Source organism: Chinchilla lanigera, unplaced genomic scaffold, assembly GCF_000276665.1.
Source record: "Chinchilla lanigera isolate Chin_1 unplaced genomic scaffold, ChiLan1.0 scaffold00038, whole genome shotgun sequence".
In the NCBI taxonomy this organism is placed as follows: domain Eukaryota; kingdom Metazoa; phylum Chordata; class Mammalia; order Rodentia; family Chinchillidae; genus Chinchilla; species Chinchilla lanigera.
The window spans coordinates 217429-232767 of NW_004955439.1; the positions used below are offsets into that span (position 1 = coordinate 217429).

Here is a 15339-nt window from a genome sequence, read left to right on the forward strand (position 1 = left end):
CCTTTTTAGAAATTTTAATTGTCTAATAAAGACCATAAAGTTGTTTGTTTAAGTAGAATCCAAATAAAGGCTGTACATTACAATTGACTCTGTCCTTTAAATCTCTTTTAATTTCTAATTTCTGCCTCCATCCCACACCTGTCATATTTTTGTAAAAGAAACCAGGTCACTTTTTTTTTTTTTTTTTGCTGTAGAATTTTTCAGAGCCTAAATTTTGCTGATGGTTATCACTTTGATATACTGCCTTAATAACTACTGTATTAATGTTTGTGTAGACATAACATGCCTAAATCAGAGCAAGAGGGAATTTCCCTAGCAAGAGTAAGGAAAATATCTTTTAATAAGAACAGCCTCAAACATGAATGAATTCTTGACAGCCCATTTTGCTGGAGAACACTGATAATGGGAACATTCTCCAAGAGGCCTTCGAGCTGTTTCTGTGTCAGGTTGTAAAAAGTGTAGAGCAATTGCAGAGGAATGTGTCACTCGGGATCCACAGTGAGGGGCAATCAGATTTTCTCCCCAAATTATCACAAATCAACTCCTGTAACCTTATGCAGCTGAAGCAGTGTAATTAAATGAGGCCAGATATTTGGTTTTGGTTTGGAAGGAAGATACTTGTGTTAGCTTTTCAGAGTTACAAAGGACTCCTGTGTGTGCTTGGGAACTTCACTGAAGCATAAACGAAGGCAGAAACTTGGATGATTTAATTAAAATTAAATATGAGAGACCAAAATCCAAATAATATGCACTTCAACCACAATAGAAATTATAATAAATTCTTAAAAAGCCTGTTGAAATGTTGATGAATAACTCTTTCAGTATCTAATGAAAGAGACTGATTACTTAAGGATTGAAATTTATTACATAAAGTCCAAAAAGACCTAAATTTATGAGTATGGGTGCAAACCCAGCCTACTTCAGGAAATATAATAATTTCAAGAAGAAAAATAGTTTTGCAGTGGTGATATAGACCTTTATTTTAACCATCAAGCCAACCTCATATCTCATTTCTACTTATAAAGTACAGCATGACTCTGTCCCCCCATAAACTTTGAGTTAATTTTGATATATACATTTCTTATATAGATCATTGATCATCTATTGTTATCATAACATTACAGACTACATTCTTAAAATATAAACTAGACTCAGTTTTAACTTGGACAAAACATGATCTGATGTAGGACCTATTTGTATGTTTTTAATACGTATAGTTACTGTAGGGGACTTCTATGCCTGTGACAGGGAAAATACGACTTCATAAAGTATTTGCTCTCCACTAGAAGAAAGCTGTGACTTATTTACCTTCTTTGTGAGTTGATATGAAGGATTACCTTGAAGACAGAACTTGGGTACAGCATTTATAGGGCTGTTTTACACCTAACTAAACCACCATTAAAAAAATGCTATGTTCTTGAAATTCACCTCTGATAGGAGGGGAGGATTATTTGCTAGTCCTGTTGACCTGGGACCAAGAATATTATTTGTAAGATTGAGATTTTAATGTCTGGTTAAGGCTTTTGCCTATGGCCATTAGACAGAATAGAATTGAATCAGTTTGTGTCTTCCCACTTTTCATCATGTGTTCTTTTTCACAGCTTTGTTGTGGGCAGATTAGTGTTGAGAAAAAGGTAGGGTTTGGCTTCTGACCATGTACTGAGTTCACATCTTGCTTCTGTTGCTGTGATAGCATTGTTACTATCACAAGGGACAGGAACACTAACATAAATTCCTTTGAGTGGAGAAGAAAATGAATTGAGGTCACTATGTACGTAAATGAGGTAGTGCTACTTTCAGCTGTGTTTCAGTGATGCCACAGGATCCGGACTTGCTGCCCCTGAGTGGGCTTTCTGCTCTATAACCACTGGCACCCCGGTTGTCTGTCCAAAGACAGTCACCAGCTAAAGTAAAGGGTCTCAGTGTTTTCCTCCCATCTCATTATTTCCCAGTCTTTCCTTTCAAGCACTTCCTTTCCTGCTCTTATAATGTCCTTCCCTTATTTTTAAGGTTGACTTTTATACATAGGTTCCAACCCCTCCCTCTCATCTGAGAAGACAGAGATTGCCCACATTAGTTAGTCCTCTCCTTTAAAATCTGAATGCTTCCACTACACTATTCTAAAACTGAATACCTGTACCATTAAAGTATTGTCTGATCTGTTGGTTTTCTTACTAAATATAAATCCCTAGCAAAGACATTGTTAAATGGTAATCCTCTTCCTTTCTTTGCAGGTCTTTGGAGAATTTTATTCATTCCCTCCATGTTTTCATTTATTCAGCACCTTTAATTCTACTGTTCTCATTTCCTTCATCATATGCCTTCTTTATAATAATATGGCTTCTTTGTAATCAAAGATTATAAGGTTGAAAATTGTCCCCCCACCCTCTCACTGTGTATTACCTGTGTCAAGATGCAGGGAACCTATGAATGCTACCTTTTCAGAAAAAGGGTATTTGTAGATTGATCCACTTGAGGATCTGGAGATAGGATAATCCTGGATTATTTGTGTGGACCCTAACTGACATCCCAAGTGTCCTGAAAAAAGAGTTGCTGCGCAGTTTGACATTACATGCCTTCACACCCCAGGCCAGGGAGTGCTAAAACCCACCTGGGTCTCTTAGATCTTATGGTGGATACATTGGCCCTGCTTATACCCTAACTTCAGATTTCTGCCTTCAAAACAGAGAATATCTGTTCTTTTAAGACATCAAGCTTTTGGTGATTTGTTACAATGGCCATAGGAAACTGATACAGACCTCTTTTAACATTCTGGGCCAAATTCTTGACCAGAAGAATTAATTTTCACGAAGTGAACAGCACCTAGGTCAAGAAGCAGAACTTTACCAGCCCCCAAGGCCCCTGTGAGCTCCTTCTAAGTCTCTGCCTCCCTCCTCCTAGTCTCCCCAGCAGCGACTTTTAATGTTGCAGAAGCTCACAGTACCTACTCCTGTTATCTGGATTCTTTCCATCAACAGTGTGTTTGAGACTCATCCATGTTGTTGCAGATTTTTCATTCTTGGTGCTGTATAGCATCCGTTGTCTTTAAATGGCACACTTGTCTTACTTCTTCTACTACTGATACTTTGCAGATAGTGTTACTATGCACATTTATTACATGTCTGTTGGTGAACATTTCTCTGCATTTCTATTGGGCATTTAACGAGCAGGGGAATTCCTGAGTCCTAGAAGCCTTCTCATTTCTTTCTATGTTCTGACTTGACAGTCTCATCTACACCCACTGCTTCAATTATCACCCATCACTGTGGCTCTTAAATCTTTTTATCTGATCCTTGATCTTTCCACTGAGATTCAAAATGACAGCTGTGTTACACACACACACACAAATACACACACATAAAAGCATTCCCACCCACACACACAATGTTTAATGTGTCCCAATCCCTACCAGAAATAATATAGTTCCTCCTCTTGTATCCTTTACTATGTTTATGGCAAATCATCATCCTTAATCATCTAGGTTAAAAACAGAATCATCTCTCATTCTTTCTTTGCCTACTTTCACCCAATCCTTAAAGTCTACTGTTTTTCCCTTCACATTTCCTCTCTTAGTTCTGTATGACTCCTGAACGATTCTGCAGTTTTTAGTATGTTTGGTCTATCATCCATCACAGAGTCTAGATTTATCTTCCCAGAGCACTTTGATCCTGCAACATTCCCTGTTAAAGCTCCTGGACATGATGAATACATTCGTTGATTACAGAATTAAGTCAGAATCATTATGTTGACTTTTTATGCTTCCATGAATTTGACTTCAACAACATTTCTATGAGAAATTATTCGTAGGAGTCTTTCTCAGGAAGCATTGAGTTATATATTAACATTTTCATGGTAAACTGCTCAACAGGCCTTCTATGAGCATTTCTCATAATCACTCTATATTACTGTGTCCATTTGAGAGTTTGCTGTGCCGAGCACACAAGTGATTCTTATTGACAGTTTTGTGTCCTCAATATTATTGCTGACCAATTCATTGTTGTTTTTCTTCTGCATTTAAGTTAGAGAAACCAAAGCTCAGAGATCAAAGTCATCCATCCAGAAACTTCATTAGCATTCACACATTGGAAGTCCGAGACAGGTTGACCATCATTTGCATATTCATCACTCACTCCTGGGGGAAGGATTGGTTTCCTTTGCAACTTTTCCTGCCATCTGTGTGCTGCACTTTTCTGAGGCTGTATCTGCACCTGAGCTGTGGTTCTAGGTCCTGAAGTTCTAGGCTGAGGACTGCCTATATGTGTGTACTTCTTCCAATCTCTAAAGCTAGTTTCATAAGCTAGTGCCTGGGCAAAGGGACTTTAGTTCTAACTCCCTTTTTGGTTTTGCTCTGTCCTTATGCTCCTGTTTGTCTTCTCCCTCCTCCTCTTTCTTTCTCTTTCGCCTCTCCCTCCCCTCCGGTGTTCTCTGTTTTCCCCTGTTTTTTGCAGATGTAGCAGCACTCAGCCTTATTTTCTCCTCAGTACTGGTGATGCAACCTAGGACTTTCACATTGAGTTACATTCCCAGCTCTTTGTTTTTTTTTAATTTATTTATTTTTGAGACAGAGTCTCTCTAAATGACTAAGTTGCACAGGCAAAACCACTTTTTGTGATGCTTAACATGATTGTTCGTTAGAAAATTTTAAAGAATACATCAAAAAAAGTCAATATAAAAAATCAGTAGCTGAAGGTGGTAGTAACCTCAGCAGTCTGGGAGCTGCGGCAGGAGGATTGAAAGTTTGAACCCAGCCTGGGCAGTTTAGCAGCTGAGCAAGACCCTGTATCAAAATAAAAAATAGAAAAAATAAAAGGGCTTGGAATGGAGTTAAGAGCAAAAGCCCTGGGTTGAATCCCCAATACTGCAAAATAAATATTGTATTTTTATGAACTATCAGTGAAAAATTGGGCTTAGAAATTTTCAATAGAGCACTATTTACAATCATAGCAAAAAAAGCAAACCACTTACATATGTTTAACAAACTACAGGATGTGACATTGAAAATTACAAAATACTGATGGAATAAATTAGAGAAGACCTAAATAGAGAGAGATGTCATAGTCATAGATTGAAAGACTCAATAATGTTAAGGTGTTAGATCCTTCCAAAGTGATCTAGAAACTCAACATAATCTGATTGAAAATCCCAGAAGGATTTTTTTGGATAGTTATCAACTAATATGTAATCATTAACTACCAGCTTATTCTAAAACTTACACAGGATTTCAAAAAGGACAACTGATGTAGTCTGGATCTTGAATGTCCCCCAAAGACTCATGTGAAAGACTTGGTTGCCAGCCTGTGACACTACTGGGAGTTGGTAGAGCTTTAGGAAGTGGGATCTAGTATAAGGAAGTCAGGCTGGGAATGTGCTCCTAAAAGCCTCCTTCCTGGTTGCCACAGGGAGAGCAGCTTTGTTCTGCCATGTGTTCCCTGTCATGCTATACTGCCTTGCCATCGGCCCAAAGGCAACAGAGCCGAGTTGACCATTGACTGAAACTTCTGAAACCATGAAACATAAAAATAAGAATATTTTTCAGCCAAATAATAAGAATAATTATTTCAGCCAAATAATAAGAATATTTTGCAGCCAAAATAATGTTGCAATGGCAAATGTAGACTCATAGATCAATGGGACTAAAACAGGGAATCCAGAAATAGACTCCCCCAAAATGTAGCCAATTAATGCAATGGACACAGATGCAGAGGCAATTCAGTGGACATAGGAGAATTGTTATAATTGATTATTATGTCAACTTGAGAAATTTAGAAGCTTAACTAAGCTCCTCAGTAGTTCTACATCCTACGGTGTAGACGGGCTATTTAAACTCCAGGATGTTGTAATGGTTGATTGTGTCAATCTGAGAAGTTTAGAGGTTAAAGTGACTCAACAGGGGGTCAGGGTCCTCACACTGTAAAGATTCTGAGCCTGTGAAAGAGGAGGGCACGGGTAACAATATGCAAAATAATAAGCATTGTTAATTTCCTGTCATCAGATAACAATATGCACTATAATAAGCATTGTTAATTTCCTATCTTGTTTTGAAATTCTGTATTGTTTCTATTGTTTCTTAAAATTCTCTTTAAAATTAAAAAAAAAAAAAGAAAAAAGAGGAGGGCACAGAGATGGTGTGAGCATAGCCTGCATAAAGTATAAGGGCGGGAAAGAGGCTTGCTCTTGGCCCTTTTACTCTTGTTGCTTTTGCTGTTGTCCGCCACCATGAACTGCTGTCACTCTGCTTTGGAGCCAGCTGATTGTGTACTGAAACCTCTACAAACTGTGAGCTAAATAAACCCTTCCTTCTTTAATTTTGGGCGTAGGGCATTTTGTACCAACAGTGAGAGAAAAGTAACCAAGACCAGAATCTTTACAACATATGTGAACCTTGACTCAACCTCACACCATATGCAAAAATTCACTGGAAATGGATCTTATACCTAAATGCAAAATGTAACAGTTTTAAACTTCTAGAAGAAAACAAAAGAGAAAACTTTTGTGACCTCCAGTAAATCAAAGACTTTGTTGACAACTGCACCTTAAGCACTATCTGTAAAAGAAAAAAAATCAAGCACCTGGAGTTAATTTAAATAAAAAACTTGTGTACCTCTAAAGACATTGTTTTTTTGTTTGTTTTTTTCTCCGGTACCGGGAACCAAACTCACAACCTTGCGCTTGCCAGGCAGGCGCTTTTGCTGCTGAGCTAAATCCTCAGCCCCTCTAAAGACACTGTTGAGAGAGAGAAAAGACAGTTCACAGACTAGGAGAAAGAATATGCAAATCACATATCTGACAGAGAAACAATGTCCATGAAATAATAACGTACAAACTTCAACAATAAGAAAATAAAGTCAACAATTAAAAAAGGGCAAAAGCTTTGAATACCTCACCAAAGAATATGAACAGAAAATAAGCTTGGAAAAATATTCAACCTTATTAGTCATTAGGGAAATATCTATTAAAACTATGATGAGATAATACTATATACCAGTTAGACTAGCTTTAAAACAAAAACTGGCAGTACCATGAGTTGACAAGGATATTGGGCAGTTGATCCTTTCACTCCATTGTTGGTGGAAATGTAAAATGGTATGCCTACCATGTTGGGAGAGTTTGTTTTTTTTCTCATTGAGTTAAATGTATACTTACCATATGACCCAGTAACCCCACTCCTAGGTTATTTAGTCAAGACAAATGAAAGTGTATGTCTGTACAGAGATTTGTGTATGAACAGCAACTTTATTCAAACTTTCCTAACTTCAGACAACCCAAATGTCCTTCAACCAGTCAATGAACATCTATGGATGAATCTCAGATGCACTTTGCTAGTGAAAGTAGCCAAATGTTGTGTGATTCCCTTTATTTGGCATTCTGAAAAAGGCAAATCTATAGAGATTGTAAACACATTGGGTGCCGGGGATTGGGGTGAGGTTGGAGCATTAATTACAAGAGGAAAGCGTTAGAGAAATTTTTGGAGTGAAGGAACTATTCTATATCATGCCTATGGTGGTTGGATATGCACTTTTCAAAACCCTTTGAACTGTATCCCAGAGACAAAGAGTGAATTTTTCTCAAAGGGAATTAAAGACTAAATTTAAAAAAGAATAAAAATATCTTAGAACAAATCACCCATCTGAATGTGAAATACAAAAAGAAAGTCTTTCTGAGTTACCATGCTGTATTATTGTATTTTAAAATTGGGCCACTGAGTACTTTGTAATGCTCTATATAGCATTCAAAAATGGACCTGTTCCTGCTTTGATGTTCAAATGTAAGTGACTATACCATATTTTGCTTGCACCATTCATTTTAAATGTCTGGTTTCTCTCTGAATCTGAAAACCTTCTGCAGCGTTTTGATTTTATTTTAGTATCAAGTCCCATTGAGTCAGTTCTTGGGAAATGCCACCCCCTTCACTACCTTAACTTAGCTGGTGTTTTTTCCTTGCAGCCTATTTTTCATCAGCCACCATTTGATTTGGTTTCTTTTAGCCCCTCTCTCCATGTTCCTGGATTTTCAAGCCCTGTGATTGACTGTTCAGGGCTGGCACTGGGGAGGCGGAAGCAGCGTGGGGGCTGCAGGCAGATGGCTGTGTGGGTGGGATGCAGTGACTCATTTGTTTCATGTGTTGAATTTTGGTGTAGAAATGTTAAGGACCTCAGAAGAAAAGTCTTATTTATATTAAGAGTCCTTAGGTCATTTTTAACCTCGGGGAGCACTGGGGACACACTTTCGAAGCTCCTTCGACCTGTCTTCTCCTTTCATAACGCCATTGAATCTTTCACCTCCATTGCATCGGATTTATTTCTTCTTTACTGAATGTGAATTATAGTTTCATATTTATTAGATCAGTTAGATTCCACATCCAATACTTTCTTAAGGGCCCACTTTCTTTGCTGCTGCATTTTGGTTTTAAATTCAGTCACATAGGTAGTTTTTAAATTTAGGTTTCTTAATTATGAAAGTGAGGTAAGATAGAAGAAATCAAAACAGGTAGAAAGGTGACAAAGAAAACTGTGATTTTAAAATTGTGCTTTTAAGAAAACTGCAGCCTCAGGACACAGAGTTAGCCAAGATTACAATGACTTTAGATTTTGCTTAATAAATTGGTCTGTGTCACTCACTGACTTGCCTGAAATACTTTGCTGTGTCAGGGAACCTACATGTTTAGCGGAAAGAGCTGAGGGCTCCCCTCTCTATTTTGGTGTGTGTGGGGGGCCCTCTCAGGCCCTGTATGGTGACAAAAAGAATCAAGTTCATAATAGAAATTATAGGAAATAATAGGAGAAGTGAAGAAAGTAAAATAATTCAACTGTTAGCATAGTTTATGTTTTGAGGTATGTTTTTAGATATTTGCATTAATGTGTATATATCCACTGAATGTAGCCATTATAATGAACACATTGTAATTCTCATAATGTATACAATATATTTAATACATATACTATAAATTGTAATGTATATAATTTAATTTTTTCTTTGTTTAAGTTTTTCTCTCTTTTTCCCTATACTCTGTCCACTTTTTAGGCAAAGAAATTGGCACTTTATGGTTGGTTTAATATGCATTTACTAGAAGTGAGATGGAGAATTTTCATGTTTACTTACCATTTTAAGTGGTGAACTTGGTGAACTTGCCTATTTGTGTTAGTAGTCTAATTGTTTATTGCATGTTTTTATCCTTGTTTTAAATTGAGCAATAAAAATGATTTATAAAAAATATTACCATTTTATCTATCATTATGCAAGTACCTTTAACAAATTTGTTATATGTTTACATTTTCATTGTAATTGTCAATGGGTTCTATTTTACTACTATAGTTTCCAAATGCTTTTTGTAATTATACAGTAAGCTTGTTTTGTTTTGTTTTTTGTTTTTTGAGATGGGGCTTGCTAAGTTGCCCAGCTTGACCTTGAACTCAGGATCCTCTGCCTTCATCCTCTTGAGTAGCTGGGATTATGGGCATGAGCTACTGCACCTGCTTAAATCCTTGTTTTTCACATTAATTTTGCATCTTGATACCTCAATAATAGTTATATTATTACTTCTAATGGTTATTTGTGTAATTGTTGCATTTTTTGGGCAACCATAACACTTGCAAATAGTGACAATTGTGTATTTTATTGTCTAGAATGATACTCTTTACTTTCTAAAATTCTTACTGTATTGGTTGAGATTTTCAGAAACCCACTCTATAATACTAGGAATAGTTGACAGACTTTTGCTCCTTGTTTTTATGGATATACCTGTAAGCACAAAGGTAGCACTTATTTGAAATGTATATTGTTCTTCTATTTTTAGTTAGCAATTCTTTTTTTCTTTTTGCAATACTGGGATCAAACCCAGGGCTTCACACTTGCAAAGCCTGTGCTCTACCACTGAACTATGCCCCAGGCCATTTTGCCATTCTTTTTAATGGGAAATGGATTTTGTGTTTTAATTAATGTAACTTGAGCCTCTTATAAAGGTGATTTTTAAAAATGAGACATAGCTGCACTTCCAAAATAAATTTTAAACTCATGGTATAAAGTTCTGACAGTGTAACACTTGGTATATTTTGTTAGTTTTTCCTTTGTATTTTTGCCTGTTTTCACAAATGAGTTTCAGAATAATCTGAATTTCCTTTTTGTGACATTATTGTCAAATTCTGGTATCAGGTTCTTACTTTCTTGATATCAGTCACCTTCGGCCTTTGGAAGAACTTATATTTGTAGTTATAGTTCCCTTCTTAGTCATAATTTTCAGTCTTTTTTCTTGATTATACTTGCCAAGGACTTACTAGATATTAATTTATTAATTATTTGGTCTGAAACTTGGCTCTGGATTAACTAATAAACTTGCCTACTTGGTTTTTTTAAATTGCATTTTTCGATTGGGACTTGCTGCTATTTTCTTTGAATCCACTTTTTTTTTTAAAGTTCTTTGTTGCCTTAGTTAATTTGTTTTATTTAACTTAATTAATTCATTTATTTGGTGCTGGGAATTGAACTCAGGACCTTGCGCTTGCTAGGCAGGCGCTTATGCTGCTGAGCTATATCTCTGGTCCGGTTAACTTGTTTTAACATTGAAATTTAATAAGGAGCCTTAGCTGCTGCTTTCACTATTGGAGGCTCTCCTTAGTTTGCAGTCATTATATGATTTCCTTCTTGTTTAAAAAAATGCAGGTTCGCTGAACTTTATAAAACCACTTCCGGTAGAACTACAAATTCAAAATTCAGTGGTAAACGAAGGGGGAAAATCCCACTCATTTCCTTATTTCTGTCTTGAGTACTAAGTTATTGAAATCCAGATGTGCTTACTGGACGTGATCTCGGTGTCATCTTTTGGGGACTTTGTTTTCTGCTGCAGATATTGCTGTGGTGGAGATGAGCGACGCCTTCCGCCAGCCCTCTCTGTTTTACCACCTTGGCGTGAGGGAAAGCTTCAGCATGGCCAACAACATCATCCTCTACTGTGATACCAACTCCGACTCTCTGCAGTCCCTGAAGGTACCTCCCTTGTTTACTCAGTATTTAATTTCAGCTCCAGCCTTCAGGGAGACCCAAAACATTTTAAGTAGCTTGTGTTTGTGAAAAGATGTTTTGTCTGTGTGATCATTATGCACCAGTTACTAAGTTGTGAGGTTTATTCTGAATTCAGTGTAGAAATTTGATGAGATGTAGGAAAAACTTCATGTTGAGTTCTGAGTTCTGATCAGGTTGCAGCCTAGGAAACTGTGTGGACAGGAAGTCATCCATACACCTTGGAGAAAGAAAAGGAGAAAGATAAGTCAGGCCTGGCACCTGCCTGCTGGGGGCTTCTTTGTACCCACTAAAAAGCACACTTCCAACAGAAAGTGCTCTCAGGACAAATTCTCTCTGAGTATTCCCAGAAAACTGCCCTCTTTTTTTCTACCAGGGTATCACTGCGGAAGTAAAAGCTTTGTACTTTGTCTACTAAACTCAAACTGCTCCCAGTCATTCTCTTCATTAACAGGAACTTGCCTGGCATAAAGCATTTCTATCATCTAAAAGGACTGGGGAATAAAAACTATTATATCTTGTCTACAAACTTCATCTGTCCTGTCTAATTCTCTCCATTAAGAGGAGCATACCTGAGATAAAAGCATTTCTTCCACTCAGCGAGGTTGCCTAAAATGCTTTTGCAAGGGCCAAGGGATTTTACACTGTGTGATTCTTTGAAAAGCATCTTACAGTTCAGTGAAACTCATGCTGAGCCTCATGTCATCTGTTTCCTTTGTGAAACTTTCAGCTTCATGTGGTCTTTTCTCATCTCTGTCTTCCAGTTCCCAAATCAGAGCCTATCTTGGGCTATAGAGCCAGAGAACCCATAACGTACCTCCAAGGGCTTAGCAATTGTTATATGAAGATCTCCAACCCTTAATCCTTGCAGAACTATTTCCTTAGTAGCCTTTTGCTTTTATCTGAGTATCTACAGCATGTGTGGCTTTCTGTGAAAAACTTGCAGTTTCACTGACTAAACATATATGTACATGCGAGGCATTATGCTTGGGAGTGATAGGCCTACTCCTTTCCAGAACATTCTGATATAAGAGATTTGCTCGTACCTGAACTAAATCTGTTTCTAACCTGAAGTGATCCCCTAAGAAACTCTTACTTAATTTTACTTATTTACCCCTTTAATTAATGCACACAAAATTCTGTAACTGTATTTTTAAACATCTAGATTTGCTGTCATTTACAACATATTAGCAAGTGATGAAAGAATAATATGATTTTATTCATGTTGTTTCTCTGGGATTGAGCTCATTTTAAGCATGCAGTGTTATGTTGGAGATTTTTACTCTTCACAGTTTTTGCTTCTGCCCTACAAGTATCTGGCTATTCAAGTTGTTTTTTTTTTTTTTTTTTTCATTTTCCTTTTCTTCCAGTACCCGGAATCGAACGCATGATCTTGCACTTACCAGGCAGGCACTGTGCTGCTGAGCTAAATCCCCAGCCCCTTGGCTATTCAAGTTTATAGCCATTCTCTTCTTGGGAAGGAAAATTTTTTTTGATAATTAAGATGACGTTTGAGAGAAGGAGATAAAAGTTAATCTCCCTGGAAATTTGTATGTGACGAATAAATTGGCTTAATTACTTTCAACCAGGCTTTATACAGGTATCTAAATGCCAGGCTTTACTGGTATTTAAATAAAGTAGTTCTTTTCAAAGCCTAGTGATATCTAATGTATGCTTATTTATATTGTACACAATAGCTGCTACTTTGTGAGCACTTACTGTGTGCTAGGTATTTAGTACTGTACTTTATCCATGTACATGTTCAGATGTAATTCTTAACATAGCCTTGCAAGGTATGTAGTCTGTCACCATTTTATAGATTACAAAGTGAGGCTCAGATGCATTCAGTCATTTGCCCAAGGTGATATGCTTTGGAAGACTTAGGACCCAGTGAGCCAGACTCCAAGCCTGTTCTCTAGAACCATTGAGACCAGTTGCTATTTACAGTCCCCCCACCCGACCCCATATATGTGGGTTCTGCAGTTTTAACTAATTATGGATGCGGAAAATTGTATCTTTACTGAGCATGCGCAGAAGTTTTCTTTCTTCTCACCATTCCCAAAACAACATTGTATAACAACTGCTTATGTCACTTTATTATATTAGTTATGCTAAGTAACTTAGAGGTGATTTAAAGTACATGAGAGAGTGTGGAAGGTTATGTGCAGGTACTGTGCTATGTAATACGGCAGTTGAACATCCACATGTTTTGATATTTTCTGCATATCCTAGAACCAATCCCCCTGGACACAGAGTGATGACTGAACTTGTAGTCAGAAACATATTGGACGTTCCTGCTGAGAATGGTCTTTCAGAAAAGCCCACCAATTGTGCTTTCTGAGTTGGCCCATGTGACACATACCTTTTCTTTCTTTTCTTGTTCCCTTTTCATTAGCTTAAGCATTAAGCCACTTTCCTATTTAGACCATTCCTAGCCACTTAGCCCAGAGTGTCTGTTTGTAAGTGGCAGAAATATCTGGGAGGGGAAGTATATTTTTGCAATCTAGCAATTTCCTCTGTGTCCTGAAAGGTTCTCTGTTACTGAAAAAAGTTGTGGTATGTGTATTTATTTCTGTGACAGAGAGTCATAGGTATAATCCTTGCATGTTATATCATGTAAGGACTAGGCAAATAAAATAAAGCATCTTTCCCTTTTCTCAGGGGCAAAAATAGAAACAGAATGCTCTTGTTGGATAGCTAGTTTCACATACATGGATTCTTTGGACATCAAAGAAAGTACGGCTGCACCAGTTTTATTTTCATTTACTGTTTTTTGTTGAAGACAACAGTTTCTCTGGCTCAGTTCTCAAGAAGAAAGAAAGCATAGGAAAAAAATCTTTTCTAAGTTTAAGGCCCTTGAGAAGTAATTAGGGGGAGCTATAAAAGTACTTAAAATCCATGTCTGAATTATCATTTGGAAGGATGTTTAGAATTTAAACACATCATGTATTTGCAATAAAATGTATATCTGCTGCTTTAAATCACATGTACTATTTGAATACAGTGATGATGAATGATTTCAACTTCTTTTAAAAAAAGACCATGATTGCACTTGAGAAAAGGAAGTTGATTTTTTTTTACTTAGCATTGTAACAACAGATTTTTCACAACTTTCTGTGCATAAGTACAGTGCCTCATTGTACCCATTAATGCTTATTCAGAGAGATTCTATGTTAAGATTTAATTTACTTGAAAATGAGAAACGCTACTAATAATTCTTTCCTGATTTACTTCATGCATTTAAAGATGATTAGACTTCCACCTGGGATTTCTTAGTAAATGGGAGAATAAGTCTGAACTCTACCTTCCAGTGAGCTATGGTGCTTGGGAGAAATGAATGCCTCTTGTGCAGAGTGAAGGTGTTTTTTATTGAACCGCATAGGGGCTAAGGATCTTCCCCTTCCTTCTCTGATAGTTTGATAACTGAATCCACTGAAACCAACAATAGACAGATTAACAGGAGAAGAGAAACACATTTATTAACATGCCAAACACACAAGCATCACCTAAGGAATGGAGCAGAAAATTGAAATTTAAGTACCTTTTTCTTAGGAGAGAAGGTAGAGGTGGATGTATGTAATTTTAGAGAACAAGTAAATGATTTTTAGGGGGGGATGAAAGCACCCAAAGAACAATAATCTGGGGCACAGTTCACCTGAACTCTCCTTTTAATATCAATTCTAGTCTTTTTTTTCCAGTTAGTTAATCTGGGGAACGGAGGGAGGCTGTGCTATGTATGTGTACTGATTCCCTATGATGAATGTATTTATCATATATCACAAACATGTACTAACAAAACAATCTTCTGGAGGATCTGTTGTTTAGATAGATAAGGGAACTTTAGAGAAAACCCTTCCAGACCTTTGGGAGGGAAAGAGAATGGAGAGACCCTGGGCAGGGGAAGAGCAGAGAGACCTGGCTTCTGAGACTGCTTTTTAGCTCATATTGTTTAGCATGTCAGAGTGCCACACTTTGAACTATCATCTTCTGAGCCCCAGCAACTATTCCTTTATGACAATAGCTTACAACTCCAATTCTTATGATTCTTCCTTCCACTTCATTAGCACCTTGTCTCCCTTCTGGGTCATTCCCCGCTCACTTTAAATAATACTGTTTCTAAACAAGCAAAACAAGACTTTGAAATACCATTACCCCATCAGATAATTAACAGTATAGAAAGAAGCTCTTGTAATATGGGTTGCTTGGCTGTAAAGAGTGGGAGACATATACACTACCAGTGGAAAAGTGTAACAGTCCTGCCTTCTGAAGAACACTGGGCAATTTCTAATACTGTCAAGTGAGCACGTCACCATGTCTAGGCAATGG

The 15339-nt window shown here is 37.2% G+C and overlaps 1 protein-coding gene across 1 annotated transcript in view; it reads left to right on the forward strand.

Annotated features, from left to right (window-relative positions):
* Nucleotides 1-15339, forward strand: part of Map3k5 (mitogen-activated protein kinase kinase kinase 5) — a gene marked incomplete in the record, with an annotated part of 214421 nt that overhangs the window by 54930 nt on the left and 144152 nt on the right. Inside the window, 1 exon segment of the mRNA XM_005390462.2 lies at nt 10841-10980. Within this exon segment, the coding sequence (XP_005390519.1) occupies nt 10841-10980 (140 nt within the window).